The 21,880-nt window shown below is 46.8% G+C and overlaps 1 protein-coding gene across 4 annotated transcripts in view; it reads left to right on the forward strand.

Annotated features, from left to right (window-relative positions):
- Pdzd2 (PDZ domain containing 2) overlaps positions 1-21,880 on the forward strand; it is a 381,914-nt gene that overhangs the window by 276,169 nt on the left and 83,865 nt on the right. For all 4 annotated transcript variants that reach the window (XM_028884407.2, XM_028884405.2, XM_037209380.1 and 1 more), the window contains 3 exons: positions 678-1,182; positions 14,104-14,246; positions 17,196-17,328. In XM_028884407.2, the coding sequence (XP_028740240.1) occupies positions 678-1,182; positions 14,104-14,246; positions 17,196-17,328 (781 nt within the window). The remainder of the gene's footprint in view (positions 1-677; positions 1,183-14,103; positions 14,247-17,195; positions 17,329-21,880) is intronic.

Raw genomic sequence — 21,880 nt, forward strand, 5'->3', positions numbered from 1 at the left:
TCTCTTAGTTGTTTTGAAACATACAACTAAATGTTGTCAACCATAGTTGCCTTATTATGCTAAGGAATGCTAGAATTTACTTGTACAAGAATTTTCTTTTTATTTATTTTTTATTTTTATGTGTGTTGGTGTTTTGCGTGCATGTATGTCTGTGTGATGGTGTTGGATCCCCCATAACTGGAGTTACAGACAGTTGTGAGCTGCAATGTGGGTACTGGATTGAACCCAGGTCCTCTAACCCAGGCCAGTGCTCTTAACTGCTGAACCATCTCTCTAGTCCCCAAGAATTTCTTTCTTTTTTAGGGACTGGAGGTAGAGCACAGAGGTAGAGTGGATTCATTCAAGAGCACTGCAGAGCAAACACAAGAAGAATCTTAGTTTTTTATACTTTGTTTCAATACTATGTTGCGATTGACTCTGTCGTAGAAACACCCAGCTCCGGTTCTAGGCTCTAGGAGAGACAAATTAGAAGTTTCTAGACTGTGGAATCTTCTGTTTGCTCGAGGTATTGGGGATCATTTCAACATCAACAATGGGATATAATAAAAGACAGAGCTCGCTGGGAAGCACAGTGCCTCAGTCCACTGGCCAGGTTTCGGTCACCAGGTCCTGGCTGGATGCTGATACTGTGTCCAGGAAGGGGTTGCAGTCTAACCGCGCATGTCTGTGTGTTGCAGTTACCTGGCTGAACAGTGCTGGAATGGCGGCTTCATCTACCTGATCATGCTGCGGCGCTTCAAGCACAAAGCCCACCTGACTTACAATGGCAACGACGGCAGCCTCAGCTCAGAACCGGGAGAGACACCGACCTCGGAGCTGGGAGACCAAACCTCCAAAAAGGGGAAAAGAACAAGAAAGTTTGGGGTCATTTCCAGACCCCCTCTCAACAAGGCCCCCGAAGAACCCAAGAGCAGCAGCGGCTGTGATGTGGCCGATGACCCCAGCTCTGAGTTGGAGAACGGCACAGACCCCGACCTCGGAAATGGCCATGCCTTTGAGCTAGAGAGTGGCCCGCATTCTCTCAAGGATGTGGCTGGACCCCATCTGGAGAAGTCAGACGTGGACAGGGGAGCAGAACTCAGAATTCCAAATGCAGACGCTCCTCTGGGGGCCAGCAATGACAAACGGCGCTTTTCAAAGGCTGGGAAGACCGACTTCCAGTCCAGCGACTCCCTGGCACGGGTAAGGCACAGCTGGATTATAGAATCTGATTTGGTTTTCAATTTTCTGAACATGCATACACAGGTGCATGCCTGTCTGTCTGTGCGTGTGTTGGTATATGGGTGCATGTACACATATGGGTACATATGTGTGGAGGTCAGAGGATAATCAAAGGTGTTATTCCTCAGATGCCCACTCCACCTTGTGTTTTGAGATGAGGTCTCTCAGTAGCCTGAAGCTCACCAGACAGGTTAAGCTGAGTGGCTGGCAAGCCCCTGGAATCCACCTGACTCTCATTCTCCAACACGCTACCATGTCCAGTTTTTTGTGTGAGTTCTGGGCATTGAACGTGCATCCTCATGCTGGCAAGGAGAGCACTGTAGGGTCCGAGCAGCTATTTCTTTGGTCCTAGAATCTGAATTTTAACATAAATACTGTTGAAGTTGCCTTTCAACTTCAAAAAAAAAAAAAAAAAAAAAAGATAGACCTAAGATAGCCTTGCACTTCGAAACCAACAAACTCCTCGAGATGAATGACCAGCGCCTGTACCAACAGCAGAAAAGTTCAAGTAGTTCTATCCCACTTAAAGAGGCAGTGAAGTGATCCTAAGTGGAAAATTGAAGCCTTCTGTGGTAACATTTGAGCCCTCTGAGGCCCAGATAAAGCATTGTACTGCCTGGTTATTCATCACGACTGTCACAGAGAAATTGCTACTTCAAGGCCAAAGATTCCTGGTGGCAGTTGATAATGCAAACACCCCAGGCTCAGCGGGACACAGGAAGGGCGGCCGACACAGGGAAGCATCTGCTTTTATTTTTAACAGTTCAAAGCCAGCGCTATTTTTATGAGATCATGTTATCACATTGGTAAATTCCAGGGACACACAGAAGCATCTTACTGAAGTCTCACCCAAGTGCTTTTCTCTGTCATGGTTGAGATCAGTCCTTGTGGAAGTGAGAAGAGACTAGGGTGGCTGAACTTCTAGCCCAGGCTGCCTCCGCCAGCGTCCTTTCTTAAGAGTTACGTTTCTGTAGGGCAGACATGTCTGGGACATGAATCCTCTGGGCAGAGGGTGCTATGGAAGTGATAGCTCCTGGAGTGGGTGTGGACTGGCTGATCTGACTCGGAAAACACCTCGAGGGGTAAAAGGCAAAGGTGGAAAAGAGGTGTGGAAGCATCGTGTTTGGATTTGGCTGCTGAGAAAACGGTACCCTGGGAGTGAACGGGATGTCCCATAAGCCTGTTTGGTGCAATTACTTCTATAGTTTTAACCAATCCCAAGGCAGGATTCAGAAGAAATAACCGCTCTCTCAACCACAGAAAGCCTTAGACAGAGGCAGCCTTCTCTGTGGATGAATGGAGGAACAGATGAGAAGAAAGGCCCTGTTTCCATCTGTGCTCTCTGTTCGTTTTATGGGGCTCCCCCAAGAGGTTTAAAGATTAAACAAGAGTCTAATATATACCACCCAAAGACTAAGAGCACTAGGATTCTGACCACGCTAACTTGCTAAGCGTCTTTTCCCCCCGTCGTGATTAGACTGTGAATTCACAAAAAGCCTAAGATGAAAAGTTAGGTGCATAGTGTTGACTTCCTGGATCATTTCAAGGGTTTAGGTACCAAAGGAGGTTGAATCCCACAAACAGTCTTAAAAAAAAAAATGGTTTTAATATCCTAGGACATGATGGGAATAATTTGGGATGATTTGTAAAGAAGACAAAAAATGCAAAACACCAAACTTACAGGAAAGTCCCCATCCCCCACTCCCTTTAACTGAAAAAGCAGAGAGATAAAATTGAATTTCTGGGCTAGACTGTGAAGACTTTTCCTGTCACAGCCCCTCTTACCTACCTTTTGAGCTCAAGGTCAAATAACCCAGAAGGTGTAAAAATTTTAAAAATGCAAATCCTGGCCTAGTACTCTAGGGACATTTTTTTAAATTACATTTTGCATGTTTTTTATTTGGGGTAGGAGCTGTGCACGTATGGCACGTGTCTCAAGGTCAGAAGACAATTTGGAGGAGTCTGTTCCCTCCTTCCGCCACATGGTCCCAGGGATGGAACTCTGGCTGGCCGCTTAGCAGCCAGCACCTTTACTCAGGGGGCCATCATCTCTTCAGCTGTATGGGACAGTGGTTTAAAGCCACATTTTTTTTTTTTTCTGGAAGGGGGAGATCTGTCACCTGCAACTGGCACTTTTTCTAAGGACCCATAATGCACAGACCGGTTGGCTCTGGTCGTACTGCTTGGGTTGGAAAGAGAGAATGGACGACACACCTTCTAGGATTATGTTATCACCCACCAACCCAGAAGTTTCTTTGCTGGTGCATTTTCTCAGGATCCAGGGCTGATTGAGCTCTCCCCAGCTTCCCCCCCCCCCAACTCTACAATGGCAGCCCTTGACATCACCCTCCGTGAATACTGACTGGCTTCTCGGACTGCAGTGAGTGGGCTTTTCAGTCTTACTCCGGCATAGTTTGAGACTAAGGTCATGCTAAAATGGAATTTCCAGAAAATAGCTATTTACCTCTTAAGTCTTTGGGGAGGGGAATTCCATTCCATTTGAATAGTAGGAGATTTGACATGTCAGTGTAATTCCGTTTCTGCTTTAATATTCCATAGAGACTTAATAAGTTACAGGAAAGGCCTACAATGCCCAGTCAGACCACTTTGCTTGGCGGGTTCTTCTTTTTTATAGACTCATTTGTTCTAAGAAAATATTACATTAAAATAAATCCCAAGTCATTGTTTTCCCACTCTGCTCGCTCTTAATAGAGTAATAGGAAATATATTTCTTTTTAACAGTTTTTTTCCTCCAAGACAGGATTTCTCTGTGAAACAGCCCTGGCTATCCTGGATCTCACTCTGTAGCCCAGGCTGGCCTATGAACTCACAGAGATCCACCTGCCTCTGCCTCCCAAGTTCTGGGATTAAAGGCGTGCGCCATCACCACCCAGCCTTGTTTTGATTTTTGAAATAGGACTTCTTACACATCTCTGGATGATCTGGTACTACAGAGCTCGGGTTGGCTATGAACTCATAAATAGTTCACCTGCCTCAGTTTCTCCAGTGCTGAGATTACAGATATGAGCCACCCTGCCTGACTGCAATGTTTTCTTTAGAAAAAAAAAAAAAAGATATTTTACTATGTATCCATGTGAGCCCGAGTGAGTTGTTTGTGCATCAGGTGCATGCAGGAGCCCGTAGAGTCCAGAAGAGGGTGTTGAGATCCCCTGTAGTTGGAGTTACAGGCAGTTATGAGCTGCTGTGTGGGTGCTGGGAACCCAGTTCCTTTATAAGAGCAGTAGGCATTCTTAAGTGTTCAGCCATCTCTCCAGTGACCAAATATTTTCTTTTAAAAATTGGTATGTTTATACGGGGCAGTGGTGGTGCACATCTTTAATCCCAGCACTTAGGAGGCAGAAGCAGGTGGATCTCTGAGTTTGAGGCCAGCCTGAGCCACAGAGTGAATTCCAGGACAGCCAGGACTACACAGAGAAACCTTGCCTCAAAAATAAATAAATAAATAAATATTAAAATTGCTATGTTTATATAAAGTAGTAACTCAAATAATGCATATATAAGCAGAGTACTCTTTTTAAAATGCAAAACTTGGGCCCATCTTCTAAAACACAGGAATACTTCAGTACATAGACAAGCAATTTTAAAGATAAGTTCAGGGTAATTTTACAAAGCAAAGTCATTCAAGAAGGCAGTTGCCTGTCTATTTAACTAGAATGTGTCTCTTTGTAAAATGCCAAAATGCATACAACCAGAGGCAGAGTAGTTGGAAATTCTGCCAGGCCAGCCAGTGTACTTATGACTTCTGTGTGAGTCTGTGGGTACAGCGATGTCTAACCCCAGTAATCATTATTTACCCCATACAGCGTCAGACCTTTTCTTTTCTTGTGAGTCACTAGTGACCTCAGCCAGGTACCCCAGGTCTGCATCTTCAGGAAAGGGTAGGGTATCTCCCATGTGGCCACCAATTTGCACTGAAGGACAGCCTGAAGGAGATTCTCTTCTAGGTAGCCCCCAGTGTCACTGGGGAGCACATTGTCCCTTGTGGTCCTATCTCCTAAGCCCAGGTCTGCATCTTCTCTCCCCCTCTCCAGCCTTTGCACCAACTGCCTGCAGTATGACCCCAGTGTAGATGTTTCGTCTTGTGCCTAAGATTCAATGCAAGCCTTTCCTGAACCATGGGATCCATCCCAGTGTTCCAGTCTTGCTTGGTCTTATCCAAGCGTGGGTGACCATCTGTTGGTCTGGGACGTCCCTGTTTGTCACTGAACACGCTAGGAAAGCCCTCTTGGTAAAGTCTACTGAGATGCTGCCCTCCCTCCCTGACATCGTGTCCCTCCCTTAATTGCCAAGTCCTGTCAACACTGGTTTCCTGAAGCTCTCCCAACCCCAGCTACGTTTTATCCCCCACTGCCAGAACTCATGATTTTAGCAGATGTAAAAAGTTGTCTCCTAACCAACACCCCTCAGCCACTCTCCTCTCAGTCATCCACTGTGTCTTTGAGGGACTTTCTCAAGAGCAAATCAAGTTGCTCATTCTCACACATACATGCACATACACACCCACACATATACTATAGTTAAGCCCTTTGGGTGAGTCCAGAGTGATGTCCAAATACCTTAGTATATCATTCAAGGCTCTTATTCTCTGATCCCATACTTAACTTTATGCCTCAGACTCCCTTATTTTGTGTATAAATATATTTTAACTGTACTTTATAATATATAAAATATAGTTATGTATTTAGTATTATATTTATTATATGATACAACATATGATATATCATGTATTATATAATATAATATGTGATGTTATATGTTGTGTTATATAATACACAAAGGTATATAATATAAATATATATTTATATACAGTATATTATAACAACATATATATTTTTTTACTGGATTTTTAAAAATATGATAAAGGATTCACATATAGCCAACTGAAGAGGTGAGGTCCAAAGCCCCACACCCCCAACACAAGAGTTTCTGTTCCCATGGGAGCAGGTGCACCCCCATCCTGGTACATGGATGCATTCCCCAAGCCAGAGACACTTCAAGGCCCCATACACAGGATCTTCATCTTGAAAGTGTGATCTTTTGTTGACTCAATCTTCCACCCCTCCCTGGAGGATGGGGAACCCCTGGAAATTCCAAGCTCCTGGTGTCGAGGTTTTTCTGGGGCCAGACCTGTGACGAAGCTATCCAGGGTTTCCTGGTGCACCTTGCCACAGCTATGCTGGCTAGGAGTTTCAGTGGAGGTGCCATTGTGGATGTGGCACTCTCTGCCAGGGGTCTCTTCCTCTTTCCTCTGGCTCTTCGTTCCCACCTTCCTGGGATATCAAGTTTTCAGATGCATGTCGGCAAGAGACCTCTATCACCTTCTGGTAATCTGCTCATCAGGCCACTCCCCCCTGGGTTCCTGCATCATCCCACTGCCTGCCCATTGGCACACGACAGCCCAGCATACTCCAGTGACCATTTAGCTTGTGGTATCTCCGTGTCCCTGTTTTACTCTGAAGGACAGGGCCTTATATGTCTTCCTTGTCACCAGTTCTAGCTCAAGGCCTTGTACCTGTGATGATATTGTGTCCCCCAATATATTGTGCATCCTAATAAACTTATCTGGGGTCACAGGACAGAACAGCCACTAGATGGATATAGAGACCAGAAAATGGTGGCACACACGTGGCACACACGCCTTTAATCCTATCACTTGGGAGGCAGAGATCCATCCGGATCTCTGTGAGTTCAAAGCCACACTGGAAACAGCCAGGCATGGTGACTCACGCCTTTAATCCCAGGAAGTGATGGCAGAAAGCAGAAAGGTATATAAGGTGTGAAAACCAGGAACTAGAGCTGGTTAAGCTTTCAGGCTTTCTAGAAGCAGTTCAGCTGAGATCCATTTGGATAAGGACACAGAGGCATCCAGTCAGAGGAAACAGGGTCATCTGAGGAATTGGCGAGGTGAGGAAGCTGTGGCTTGTTCTGCTTCTCTGATCTTCCAGCGTTGGCCCCAGTACCTGGCCCCAGGTTTGATTTTATTTTATTTTTTTATTTTTATTTTTTTTTTTTTTGGTTTTTTCGAGACAGGGTTTCTCTGTGTAGCTTTGTGCCTTTCCTGGGACTCACTTGGTAGCCCAGGCTGGCCTCGAACTCACAGAGATCCGCCTGGCTCTGCCTCCCGAGTGCTGGGATTAAAGGCGTGTGCCACCACCGCCCGGCTGATTTTATTAATAAGACCTTCTAACGATTCATGCTACATGTACCTGAAGTGTTCTGTATATCCTTATTAATGAAGATGCCTGGGGACACCAAGACTAGATTCCAACCCCAGTTTTTTCCACAGCTCTGTGGCCTCCAAACTGCCTTGGCTTTTCCCTGGGCTGTTTTCTTGCCTATAAACTGTGCACTGTGGTCTGATGACTGGGGACTTTAAGCCCTGACATTGTGATCACACATTTTTTATTTCTTACTGATCATCCTAAATAAGGAGGGATAAGCAAATAGTCTCAGAATAGGTTTGCAGTGAGGGCCAAGACATTTACTGCAATGAAATTCTGTTTAAATGATGTGTCTTCTCACATTTGGGGCAAAGATGCTCTTGTAAAAGGCTATTTTGGCTTCCAGTGGAAATGAGGCCATTTAAATGCTGCACGGCAGCGCTCTAATGTGCCACCCTGTTTTAGTAAATAAATCTCCACGCTGGCTTCAGTGCAAGTACTGAATGTGTGAACTCACATGGCAGTTGTGGTTCACAGGAAAGGCTAACACTCTGGCATTAGTACAGAAGTCCGTAGCAGCCTGTTTTTCATAGTTTGGCTTTCTCTCTTAAACTCAAAGAGTATCGTTGCCCTTTAAACCATTATAATAGAAAACTAATGCCTGAGCCATCTGTCTAGACAGGACCTGCCTTGGAATTCAGTTGTCTCTACAGCTAGATCTGTGTCCACCTGCTGATCGTTGGCAAACACACTGGTCGTCCTTCTGGAAGAACCTCTAAATGTTTATCTCAGTGGTGCTCAAAGATCCATAAGATCTGTGGATAAGCGCTCTATGCTGGTTAATTCCTCTCCACTTATGGACTATTGTTCTGGTTTACTTGCTAGAGAATCCATTTGGTAAGTGAGCTAGACCAGATTCCTGTCTCAATGGCATTTACAGCGTAGAAGGGGCTATTAGCAATAAAGAAGCCTATAACATATCAGATAATTACAAGTATCCTCAGTGAACTAACCAAGGTGAAGAGGGAGATGGCAGGGCACGTCTGTCACCTGCAGGGGTAGTTGGTATCAGATATCAGCAAAGACAAGCTCCCTGAAGATATGGTACGTGAGGGGAGCTGTGTCGTGGAAGAACAGCCCTACAGGAAGGTCTCAGGAGAACCAGCAAAAGCAGCTGCAAACAGCAGGAGCAATAGGGTGTTCCAGGAATGAGAAATGACCTTAGGAGAGGCCATGGGTTGGACAGGCTAGCTTATAAAGTTGTTCTGTACCGTCCAGAGGATGATCTACGATAGCCATAGTACTTGATTTTCAGTGAGTGGGTTGATAAAATATACAGCCAGCCAGAATAAAAGAGTACACAGCAAATTAGATAAAGAGCTAAGGAAACATCATTAAACTGAGTACTCAGATCATCCAGCAGAAATCAAATGCGGAAGCCCCTTTCCTCCAAGGCAGCCAGCTGGAGTTCCCAATAAAGAGAATCCTTGGCACATCAGTGCCCCCACCCGCAGTGAGGCTTCCAAGAAAAAGAACAAATGGCAACAGATAGAGATAACTCCATCAAATCTGGAGCTCACAGTGTCCGGTGGAAACTGGCTGGGAACATTGAGACCCTTGGAGTCCTGACTGAGCTTTCTCTCCATGCCTAAGCTTCCAACGGCTAGCCTTCCAGCTTCCCCTCCCCGCTGTAGGCATTTTTACCCCAGAGATTGACAATATTAGTGTTTGGGGGATTGGTTCACCTTTTAGCTGTTCTCAAGGGTACAGAGTTTTTACTCTGGTGCAGTCCTGCGTTCCCTGTTCCAGTGGTAGGGTGGCCATCCCAGCCCCAGACAAGGTATCACGGAAGACACTTGATTCTGAAATAGGAAGGAACAAGCCCCCTTCGAGAACCAGCTCCCCAATAGGCTCAAACAACCCATGACAGTTTACCAATGTAATGTGCACCAGAAAGTTGGTGTTTCAGGCTAGTTTCAGCCCCTGAGGGGCACAGACAGGGGATGTCATGACCTGTCCTTCTGAACTGTTTCCCCTGGGTGTGTAGTAGCAAATATTCCTACAGAACGGATTAGTAAACTAAGAGACCAGTTGGCGGCCTTGTGATCACTCAAGCCAAAGATGCTGGTGGCTTTGATAAGAGTTGGGGAAGATGAGAAGGTAAATGTGGGATCTGTTTTGGAAGTAGACCCTACAGATCTCTCACGTGGTTCAGATGTGGGAAATGATGGTGGAGATCACACTTGGATCTGGAGCTGACACGTCCTCTGCATCTCAAGCCGATGATGCCCCTTTCCTACTGAGACAGGAAATCTAGGAGAAAGAGGGAGGAGTCTGGTTTTGACCATCCTGAGGTCTGAATTAGATACCAGCGTGGAGCTGTGGGCAGGCAGCTGGAAACATTCAGTATTGTTTTGTTTAACAGAGCCTGTTTGCTTTTGACCAGTACTGACTCTAGCCTAGGAAATCAGAGATATTTTATTTTTAACTAACCATTGCTGTAACCCTGGGCAGCTAATTTTCATAGCAACAATTGTACAGTTAAACTGATAGAATTTCCCTCTTTGGCCTGTCTTCACTTAAACTCCTCCAGTAGACTGAAAAATTCCAAGCAAGGAAATGTTCGGCCGGGCGGTGGTGGCGCACGCCTTTAATCCCAGCACTCGGGAGGCAGAGCCAGGCGGATCTCTGTGAGTTCAAGGCCAGCCTGGGCTACCGAGCGAGATCCAGGAAAGGCGCAAAGCTACACAGAGAAACCCTAAAAAACCAAAAAAAAAAAATGTTCATTAATTTCATTTTATAGCCCCTTATAATTTCTCCTTTTGTGGGGAAGTGATCTGATTGGATAAAAGTGAAGGAGGCGGGGTGGAAAGATGGTTCCATTGGTAAAGTGCTTGCTGGACCACAAGGGGACTTGGGTTTGGATCCCTAGCTCCCATGTAAAGGCAGGCGCTGTACAGGTCTCGAACCCAGTGCTGGTGGGGTGGGCGCTTCCTAGGGCTCACAGTTCAGCCAGTCCAGCTAAACCAGGGGCTCCAGGTTCAGTGAGACCCTATCCAAAATAAGAGATGGAGAACAGCCAAGAAGATACCTGACACTGGCCCTTTGACCTCCACATGCATGAACAATGTCCATCTCCCTCCAACATTTACATACACCACACACACACACACACACACCACACCACACACACACACACACAAATTGAAGAAGTCTGGTTTTTAACTAGACTAATTGAAGTAGGGCAAGAAAAGAACAGTTGGCCTATCTTACAGACTTTCACACATAATTTGTGAAACCATTTGTATTAGTGTGGGTGTGTGGTAGGCACATGTGTGCCACAGGATGCATGTGGAGGTCAGAGGACAGTTTCTGGGGAGGGAGTCCTTGCCTTCCCCTTTGCTTTGAGGCAGGATCTCTCATCTCTGCTCTGACGACTCCAGGATGGCTGGCACACGAGCTTCCAGCTGATTGTATTTCTGCCTCTCACCTCACCATAGGAGTGCTGGGGTCACAGATGTGTGCCGCCGTGTTTGTTTTTAACATGGATTCCTGGGATCCGAACTTGGGCTTTTGGAGCAAGTCCTTGAACCCACTGGGCCACCCTTTGCCCTTTGGTGCGTTTTCAACTAGCTGTGTGTGTTGGGTTCAGGACCTTACGGAGCATGTGATTGTTCTTCATGAAAGTGCCGGAGCACACATGTAGGCCCCTTTTCTACCTCTGTGGGCATGGTTTCATATGTTTGCTTTTTAAATCATGGGCCCTACTTTTTTAAAGCATTTTAAAATGAGGGGGAGCAAACCTAGTATCATCCCCTCTGGGAGCCATACCTACATATTCTACTTAACAAAAGGTCAGCAAGATGGGGGGAAAAGGATGATGATGTAAACTGATAATGGGGGTAGATATAGTTTTACTACCTTGAGTTTTCTTTTCCTTTTTTTTTTTTTTTTTTTTGGTTTTTTGAGACAGGGTTTCTCTGTGTAGCTTTGCGCCTGTCCTGGAACTCACTCTGTAGCCCAGGCTGGCCTCGAACTCACAGAGATCCACCTGCCTCTGCCTCCCGAGTGCTGGGATTAAAGGCGTGCGCCACCACCGCCCAGCTTGAGTTTTCTTTTGAGTTCATTATTCCAGTAGTAGACCCCATTGCTCTTTGAATGGAAAGCTACAGGTTTCCTTGGCCAGGGGAGTAGGAACAGTGTCTTATCTGCTAGAACCCTGGGGGCAGAAAGGAAAACCACTGTTGCACTCTTCTGAGCACAGGGAGGCAGCCAAGAGGACTGTTGGGATGGATGCTGGCCTGGGAGACACAGCTGACCAGCATGGAAACTGAGCGGCACATCCTGAATTGGTTCCTTCCAGTGGTGTGTGCTGGGACACCAGGTCTCCCGGGTTAGAGCTATTGCCAGCTGCCTCCTTGGCAATCACTCTGATTCCCAAGGATGGCTTTTGGAAATAGTGGGGCTATGAGAGATGTGAAGGCCAGGGCAGGCGTTTCCGAATGGAGAAGAGGAAGGTGTTCCAGGGGTCAGAGGCAGCACACCAAAACTGCGGCGTTCAGAGCAAGACGATTGGATGAAATAAGGACCGTCGACAAGTTCACGAACTGCTGCGGTAAGCCAGTGACTTCTGAAGTTGCATTTGGCCAGACAGCCTGCATCTGCCTGTGGTCAGTGGATGGAGGAGACAGCTGGCACTGCTGCACGCTGCTGGAATGGTGGATCCCCACCGAGCAGCCCTGTACAGAAGTGTAGGATCCACCAGGTCTCTGCCTGGTAATAGTTTCCCCAGACATTCCAATCGCCGCACATCAGTGGTGGTTCAACATCTGGGCCTTTTACTGCCCATATAGTTTCATTTCAGTTTCTGACAGTGTGTGTATTTCAGGTTTTCTAAATGTTTCACATTCTTCCTGTTTTATACGCTCTTTTGGGCAGGTTGCCTGTTTCCAGGGGGATAAGAGCTTTATTCATACAGGATCCTAGTAGTTCCACTGAACTTTCATAATGGATTAAAAAGGCAGATGCTGGGAAGTGTGCTGTGACTCATGACCATAACACTACTACTACCAATAATAACAATAATAACAATAATAATAATAAAAGAACTGAGCCTAAACTTAAAAAAAAACACTTTTAAAGGTTTGTATGGGTCTAGAGAGATTGTACAGCTGATAAGAGGGTGGTAGTTCAGTTCCCAGAACCCACATCATGCAGTTTACAACAGAAGAAGGTTTGATGCCTTCTTCTGGTCTCTGAGGGCACTCATACACATGTGCACACAGACAGACAGACAGACACACACACACACACACATACACACAACTTTTAATCTTTTTAAGATTTTATAATTTAGTATCTCTGAACATTGAAATGTCTCACAGAACGTAAACATTTTGCAGGGAGCACATTCATGTCTTTGTCATGAAACAGGGATCCCAGTGGAGAATGAACCAAAGTTAAAAAGCACCCAGAAACAAGAGGACTTAAAGTATCAGCCCTGGATAAAGGACAGATTTTGATACGGGCTCAAGCATACTGTAATGATTAAGTAGCTTGCAAATCAGTGCTGCCACTTGCCCTATTGACCAACACTCAGCATTCATCAATTTTCTGTTTGGATTTCTCATATATGTGTTTTAAGGAAGTGTGAGATTCAATTGGATCTGTTCTTACATGATTGGTTGTTTTTACATGATTGGTTAAGTGGTCCTGATCTGAACATCAAAGATCCAAAATACTCTTAAAATCCAAAAATTACTGTGATGCCCTAAGTGAAAAATTCCCCATTGTAACCTTTGTGATGGATCATAGTCAAGAGGACAAGTGAACTAAGAATATTGAATGATATGACCATTAGTCTACATAAGGTACATCTGAAACAAAGGAAGTGCACATCTAACTTCAGACTCCAACCCCCAAGTGTCTCACTGTGCATGTGTAAACATCCCAAAATGCCAAGAAATCTGAAGCACGTTTGGTCCCACGCATCCCTGATGAGGAATAGTCAACAGGAGTATATGGTCCCCTGTCAACATCTGTCAGGCATCTATCTGCTCAGTCTTATCCGTTCCCATGGATGTTTCGTTGAACACCCTACAACAGACCCTGGGATACTAATAATGGCTCTCACTTTAGAGGCAAGGATAATTATTTACGTATTAGGTGGCTCTCTAAGTTATAAACGGCAGGGTATCCCACAAACTAATTGAGGTTTCCTGGTACCCAAACCTGAGCTGAGCTTCCTTCCTTTTTCCTTCCCGGCTGTATTTGCAGCTGTACAGAAGTGAAAAGATCCCAGGGTAAACCAGTGTTTGTACACACGGTGGCAAGACGTGTTAGCCACAGGGCACTACCCGATAGGATGTTCTGTAACTGGCATGGCTATTTAACCAATTAGAATTCACTGGAACTAAACAATAGACCACCACACATTTTCAAACACTCCATAGCCACACCTGGACAGTGACCCCCCTACAGAATGACACAGACAGAACATTTCCATTATTCTAGAAAGTTCTGCGGGGCAGCACTGACAGCCAGACATCAGTCCAGTCAACAGAGGCCTTTTCTTCTGCGCCGACTTGTGATCTCCGGTGACAAGTGACAGATGCTTGGTCCGATGTCACAGGGCTACTCTCCCCTGTCAGTGCCGTGTGTCTGTCAACACCCTTCATGCATGCTCACTTTTTCTTCCAAGGAGGAAGTTGGCCGGATATGGAAGATGGAGCTGCTCAAAGAATCAGATGGGCTGGGAATTCAGGTTAGTGGAGGCCGAGGATCAAAGCGCTCGCCTCACGCTATCGTTGTCACCCAAGTGAAGGAAGGAGGTGCCGCTCACAGGTGACTAGATAACTCCCCCCCCCCTGTCCCTCTGCCTCTTGTCTTCCTCCTCCTCCCCCTTCCCTCCCGTGCTGGGTGCTGGTGCTTTTCACCTGATCAAAGCTCTGGTCATTATGGTTCACAAAGATATGTGGGAGCGCAGGAGGGAACCAGTCAAGAGCGGTTCTAACTGAACAGATCTCTGAGCACAGGAAGTGGCTCATTCGGGAGGATGCTTCAGGACATTCTAAACCATGGAGCAGATCCGATTTCTTTGTACTTTGCTTACTTATCCCAGCTCTTGGAATGCTGGCACTCACTGTGGTAACATGTGGTTATTTATTAAGAAAATGCCCCTGAACAGAAGGTCATGTTCCTAACATCTGAAGTCCTGTGAATCTGTGATGAATGACTCAGGAAAGTGGCCCTGGTTCAAAATGTGGCCACCATGCAAATGTGTCCGAGCTATCAGAGTTACACACACACACACACACACACACACACACACACACACACACACACACACACGTGCTGGTAGTCACATGTCTCTATTGCACACAAGGAAGGGGAAAAATAAATGTGAATCTTCTCCATGTAACCTAAAAGGCACTTAAAAGCTTATTTTTTTTTTATCTAAACAATTGTGTGAAGTATGAGAGGGACAGTGTTCAGCTGGTGCACATATGAAAAAGTTTTCCTGAGTATGAAAGCTATGGCCATCCTCACATGTCAAGCATGGTCTTTGCCCTGCTCTTGGTTCCATTCATGTGGAGTATCTACTTTTTACAAGGCAAAGTGGGGTATGTCCATATGTCGCCATGTCCACATGTATACCGTAAGAGTACAAAGAGAATCGCACTGATAGGGAGCTGATTGTCTTGTATCCAGTCTGGAATTTCTTCAGGCAAGCTAGCCAGATTCCAGGAGGGATATGACGGGCCAAGGCAGTATCAGCGTTCCCAAGACAAAGCGGGAAAATCTATCTCCCGAGGTGTAGTGGAAGGAGCTTTATCTAAGCTGAATAACAGAAAACCAGCAGACTGCTTCCTGTTCTTCAGCCTCACGGAGCAGGATGCTAAAAACTCCACCAGCGTTGAAATTAACGACAGCTGTCAATTATCCAAGTGACAGTGTTATTAAGAGATTACAACCTCAGATGGTTTTAACCCAGATGAGCATCATTAAACTTCCTGAATGGCATTCCTGATATGCCTTAAGGAACTCTCAGCAACCCACTGTTTTCCCATTAACGCCGTGTCTCATGTTCTGGTCGATCTGGCAGGTCGGCCATTGGGAAATTCCTGTGCTCAGAGAGAAGCTTTGTGTGGAGATGCTCTTGTTGCTTGCCCATCCTGTCCCTTTCCCTCTTGGCCTGGAGTGGTGTGTGTCTCTTTTCTCTGTGGCATGTGACTCATCGGTGGGGCATTCTAATGAGTAACAGGGGACGAGAGAAATGGAATGTAAGGGCAGAATACGGAAAGGAATGGGTTGGGGCGTTTTGGTGGTGCTGTGAATAATAAGTATGCCCTCTATCCAGGACCACTGAATATTCTAGGCCAGGTCTTCCTCCTCCCGGAGGATCAGCCCCTTACCCATGCACCTCCTTGAGACTCCAATGTGTCTCTCCCTCATGGCTTTCCCATTCCCTCTCTTTCACCGTGCTAAATAACTGGGGGGGGGGGGGGGGGGGGCGGTGGCTAAGCATGGCTCTGCTTTAGGGATTTTTGAAGACAGAAGGCGGAGGCTCTCGGAAGTCCCTTGTGCCTCTCGTCTTTTATTAAAGCCTACACTCATTTAAAAAAAAAAAAAAAAAAGATTACCACGCATGCCGTAGAGGACGGAGACAGCAAGAGAGATGCCGTTGAAGGCAGAAAGGGGGAGGTAAAGATGAAAGGGGAGAGACTGGTGGACTCATTGGGAGGAAGCCCAAAAGAGAGCTTGGCTGGGCCTGGGAAGGTGTGCAGCGTGCACTGGTTTCAGGGCAGCACCCGGGTGGTGGTGGTGGTGAACCTTGAGAGGAGGGTGAACCCCTAAGTCGCAGTCTCTGCCTCACCAGATTTCCCGTCTGTGTCAGGCTCCTTTTTGGTCATGGGAAACCAGACCATCACCAGCTCAGTGGAGTCCACCGCGGAAGCCCACCACGCGTGTTCTAGAGTTGTGTGCACTGAGGGCCGTGACCTGCCCCGAGGAGACAGTCCAGTGAGCGCAGAGGCTCCTGCCAGCCAGTGAGAAGGGAGCTCAGAGTGAGCCCTAATTTAAGTGAAAAGAAACGGTTTTTACAGCCACAGAAATGGGCCCAGTCTCCAGCCTACGACAAGAGCAAATTCAACAGTGTATTGTTGTGATTGAGCCTTGTGCTTATTATGTACTTTTGTCTGTGGGGACCCTAGGGTGAAATAAGCCTTGAGAAACTTGATCTTCAAGATCCTCTAACTCTGCTGGCAGGGTAGGCGGGTACCAACATCCACCACATAGCATCAGTCCCCAGTTTCCCAGAAGGAATCCCGCCTCTGTCTGATGAGGGGCAATAGAGCCGTGAGGGGCTGCAGGTGGGCTTAGCGTGTCTTGGCACTGTCTCTGCTCAGCTTAGCAATAGCCCTGAGCTGATGACAGGGAGGATTAGGGGGAGAATGACTTGACTCTCCTAAAACCCGAGGGTTTTGTTGCTTCATCACACTAACCATCCAGATGAAGTGTCATCGACACTGATGTCAGATATGCTTAGCTTAAGAGGGAGCGAATTACTAAGTGACCATCAAGAATCCTGGGGGTTTTCACTCCTCTCCTGGGAGTCTGGATGCTGACATTAAAGCAGTCCCACCCCAGAATGTCTTGGTTGTTACGGTCTTCCCTTCTACCCAGTCTTAATTGTCCCTTCTCATAACTTTGCCCACCTCCTAGAAGATGACCCTTCTCTAGCCCAGAATGTCTTGACAAGGGTTTTTTTTCCCCCCCTCTCCATTTCCTCAGGGATGGCAGGCTGTCCTTAGGAGACGAACTGCTGGTGATCAATGGTCACTTACTGGTCGGGCTCTCCCACGAGGAAGCTGTGGCCATTCTGCGCTCAGCCACTGGGATGGTACAATTGGTGGTAGCCAGCAAGGTAGGTTGTGTTCGCCGTTCTTAGTTATTTATGATGGTGGTGTGAAGTCGACTGTGAGCTTTTCCCCTGCTACCCAGATATGTGCATGCTTACAGCTGACCTTGGACTATGCAGTAGCTGTGATTCCCCAGAAAAAAGTACATGTGAAGGCCCTTAACTAAAGTATGCTCAGTTACTTAAGTTGTTAAATACAGATGGCTGTTATAGGGAAATCCGTAATAAATGAAGGGGAAGGTAAGGAATAGGAGGTGTAGAAGCGTGGGTAGTAGGCAAGAAGGAGCCTGGGTGGCTCTTCCTTTTCTTTTTTCTTTTTGTCACTGTGATAAAATACCTTTAATTAACAATTCAAAGAAGAAGAAAAATTGTTATTTGGACTCACGACTTCAGTCCGTGATCAGCTGGACCCACTGCCGGGCCTATGACCAGGCAGAAACATCCTGGCAGAAAAGTGTGGTGGGCAGAGGAAAGCTGTTCCCCCCATGGCAGCCAGGAAACAAAGACACCAAGACGTGAAGAGACCCTTTGAAGGCACACACCCCAGTGGCCCACTTTGTCCAGTCAGGCCCCATCTTTCAGTTTCCGTCACCTCCCGGGACTCCAATTATGAATCCATCAGTGGCCTCGTCCATTGATCAGGTGAGAACCCTCAGGATCTAACAGTGCCCTTAATCCCACCTCTGAGCATTGCACCAAGGACCAGGCCTTCAACATATCTGGGGGCGGGAGTGGGAATGATGGACACTTCTCATCCAAACCACAGCTGTGAGGAATGCATCTTCTAAGGCCAGAATGAAGGAAGTCCCAGGGCTGTCCATGGGCAGCCCAGGAACCCTGGTCCAATCGCCCTTACAAGCTCTGAGTCTTCTCTGTCCAGCTGCCTCTGTCTTTCCTTCCGGGTAAGACAGTAAAACAGACCGTCCACGGTGGCTGCCATCTTGCAGAGGTCATGGCCATCGGCAGTGCCAAGCACACAGCCCTCTGTCCATCCCATTCTGCCGCCCCCTCTCCCTCCTGGTTTTCACAGTCTTCACAGACTCATGACACCCCCCAGTTGGAGCTTCATTCACCTGTGTGTGTGAATGTATTGACTGTGTCACGGGCTCCCAGCATCTGCATTCAATCCCTGGAGAAAAGCTACTGATGCCACAACTCTGACGATTGTGCTGTTAAGACTATGAAAGAGGACTTAGGACTCGGGAGTGAGTAAGGTGAGGCCACACAGCTGTGTCTGCCGCTGATTGGCTGGCTGGGAGAATCCGTGTGAGGCCACACCCATCTTAGCTCTGCACAGACACTGTGGCCAGTACTTCTAATTCCTTTTCCAGCTTCCCCATTTTTATTTGGAACTTGGCCTCTGTAGGTCTTCATATATTTTTCCTTCTTAGATTACAAGATTGATTGCCAGTTTGGGGAGTGCAATTGATTCTCCATATCCAGGAGTCTCCATCCGTAGTCTCGACCAACCCCAGGTGGAAAGTACTTACGATAACAATTGCATCTTTACTGAACACAGACTCCCACTCCCATTACTGTTCCTAAACAATACAGTTGCTACTTAAAGAGCATTCACCTTGTACTGGAAACCTGGGACTGATTTAAAGTGTACAAAGGGATGTATATAGGTTTTATACGAATAGTATACCATTTTGTAGGAGGGATTTGAGCACCCTTGGACTCTAGTGTCTGTGGAAGGTCTCTCACAGGTAACAAAAGACAAATAGATATAAAACATAGATTAGGACTCCATTTTGAGCTATCTGAAAAAACAAAACAAAACTGCCTTCCTTTCTACCTTTTACCCCAAACCTCTGACTAGAACATTCGGTTTGCCAAGGCACAGGCTTGGTAAAGGCTGTGAGCCCCAGGGACGGAGCTGAGACCCATTCTTCCCAGTAGTCTTTTCCTCCCTACAGAGGATCGGTGAGCCCTGGGAACTTCTCTTGAGCCTTTGACACCCAGAGGGCTGTCCACAAGGAAGAACAGCAGTCCTGGGGGTCTCCTGTCCCCCTGCTGACCACTCCTCATGAGGTGGGGGGGGGTACTTCAAGGGAGGGACCACCTCCTCACTTTGCCAAGCAGATGGGGAGTTTAAAAGCATCCCTTGGTCTTACACACAGGCCTGTGTTTGCAGCAGATCTGTTTCGTTTGCACAGCTACTTCTGTCCAGGGAGCAGCTCCAAAGCGTGGGTTTCTGCTCAGGATGATGCTGTGTATCATGTCTTAGTTAGGGTTTCTATTACGGTGAAGAGACACCATGACCATGGCAACTCTTATGATGGAAAAACATTAAATTGGGGTGGCTTGTATTTTCAGAGGTTTAGTCCGTTATCATCACAGTATGATATGATGGCGTGCAAGCAGGCACGGTGCTGGAGAAGGAACTGAGAGTCCTATATCTTGACCCACAGGCAACAGGAAGTGGTCTGAGTGTCACACTGAGCAAAGCTTGAGCAGAGGAGACCTCAAAACCCACCCCCACGGTGACACACTTCCTCCAAGAAAGCCACACCTAATAATGCCACACTCCCTATGAGCTTATGGGGGCCAATTTCATTCAAACCACCACATCATCCCAGCCTCATTTCAATGTTGCCTGCTTTCACCTGCTAAATTTCAAAGGTGAAAAGGGGGGTGTCTTTACTGGGCTAAGCTGTTATGCACAAACAGAGAAAACAAGAGATAAAGACAAAAGTGGTCTACTCCTGGCTGGCCAGGAGGATCTATGTGAGACCACACACAACTTAGCTCTGCACAGAGCTGTGCTGTGGCCATATGAAGGGCATTCACAGGACCTCAAAGGTGGTCCCCAGTGATGCCAAGCTCTCCACCCTACCCTGCACCCTAAAAGAAGAAAGACAGAGCATATAATGGTTGCCAGATACTAAAATCATCTCACTAGATTCTAAACCAGTCCCTTGAGGCAGATGTGCGTCCTCTTTATTCAAAGGTTTCCATTTAAATCCTGGTGATTATTTAACTTCCCCAAAGCCCCACAGCAATAGACAAAAGCAGGTTTTCTGCCAAGTCCTGTGGTTTGTGAAGTTTCTGCTGCTTTCATACACTCCATTGCCCTAGAGGTAAAGACGATATAAAGAATAATAGAGCGTGGTATAAGAAAAGGATCACATGCCCCTCCCAGAGGCTTTGCCTTTTGGAGGCATATTCCAGAGTCCTTGTAGGGCTGAACAACCTTTAGGAACCAATTCTCCATCCATGGGCTCCTGGGCACCTGACCCAGACCTCAGAGGGAGCATACTTCAGTTCATGCCATGTGTCCTGTTTACACTCAGGCTGTCAGCTGTCCCCAGCTGTCTGGAAGGGCGGAAGAGGAGCCTCCTCCTCCTGGCATCCAACTGTTCCTCCTCTTTATCCAACCAGAATAGGACATCGGAGGCTTTGTTTGTCTTTACTGACTATAAATAATAATAAAAACGTAAAATCTTCTTATTCCAGAGCTAGGGAGCTTGTCACAAAACTTGAAGGCATTGTCTGGGAGTGTAGTTACTCCTCATGGAGAGAATTCCAGGGGCTTCCACAGAAACAAGTTGTTAGCCTGCATCACAGGAAGATCTTGGATGTCTGTGGATGACGTCAGACTCGCCAGTGTCCCGGTTAGGTTTTGTCCACTTGATGTAAGTCAGGGTCCTCTGCGAAAAGGGAGCCTCGGAGGAAAAAATGCCTCCTTAAGACTGGCCCATAGGCACGTCCATGGGAACATTTTCCTGATTGATGATTGATGTGGTAGGCCAGCACACTGTGGGGGGTGTCACCCCTGAGCGGGTGGCCTCGGTTCTTTTAAAGTCAAGTTGAGCATGCCATGGAGAGGAAAGCCAGGAAGTGGCATTCTGCTATGGCCTCTGCCTCTGTTCCTGCCTCCGGGTCCTTGCCTGGAGTTCTGACTTCCCTTTGTGATAGACCGGTGATAGGGACATGTAAGCCAAATAAACCCTTTTTCCCCCAATTTGTTTAGTCCTTTTTTATTTGTTTGTTTTTGTCTTAAAAAAAAATCAGGTTCTCTATACATAGCCTTGGCTGTCCTGAACTCACTCTGTAGACCAGGCTAGCCTTGCACTCCCAGGGACCCACCTGCCTCTGCCTCCCAGGTGCTGGGATTAAAGGTGTGCGCCACCACACCAGGCTTTTAGACCATTGTTCATCACAGCAATAGGAAAACTAACAGCCAGGCAGTGGTGGCACACACCTTTAACCCCAGAGCTCAGGAGGCAAAGTCGGGGATCTCTGGGAGTTCAAGGCCACCCTGGTCTACAAAGCAAGTTCCAGGACAGCCAGAGCTACACAGAGAAACCCTGTCTCAAAAAAAAAAAAAAAAAAAATAGAGAAACTAGGAAAGCCAGGGTGATTTTGATACTTTTATTTATTTGCGTGTGTGTGTGTGTGTGTGTGTGTGTGTGTGTGTGTGTGTGAGAGAGAGAGAGAGAGAGAGAGAGAGAGAGAGAGAGAGAGAGAGAGAGAATGTAAGTGCATGAGCAAGCTCACAAGCACACACATGTGGAGGTCAAGGACAACTTGTGGGACTCAGTTCTCTCCTTCC

This window comes from Peromyscus leucopus, chromosome 11 (genome assembly GCF_004664715.2).
Source record: "Peromyscus leucopus breed LL Stock chromosome 11, UCI_PerLeu_2.1, whole genome shotgun sequence".
NCBI classification, from domain to species: Eukaryota; Metazoa; Chordata; class Mammalia; order Rodentia; family Cricetidae; genus Peromyscus; species Peromyscus leucopus.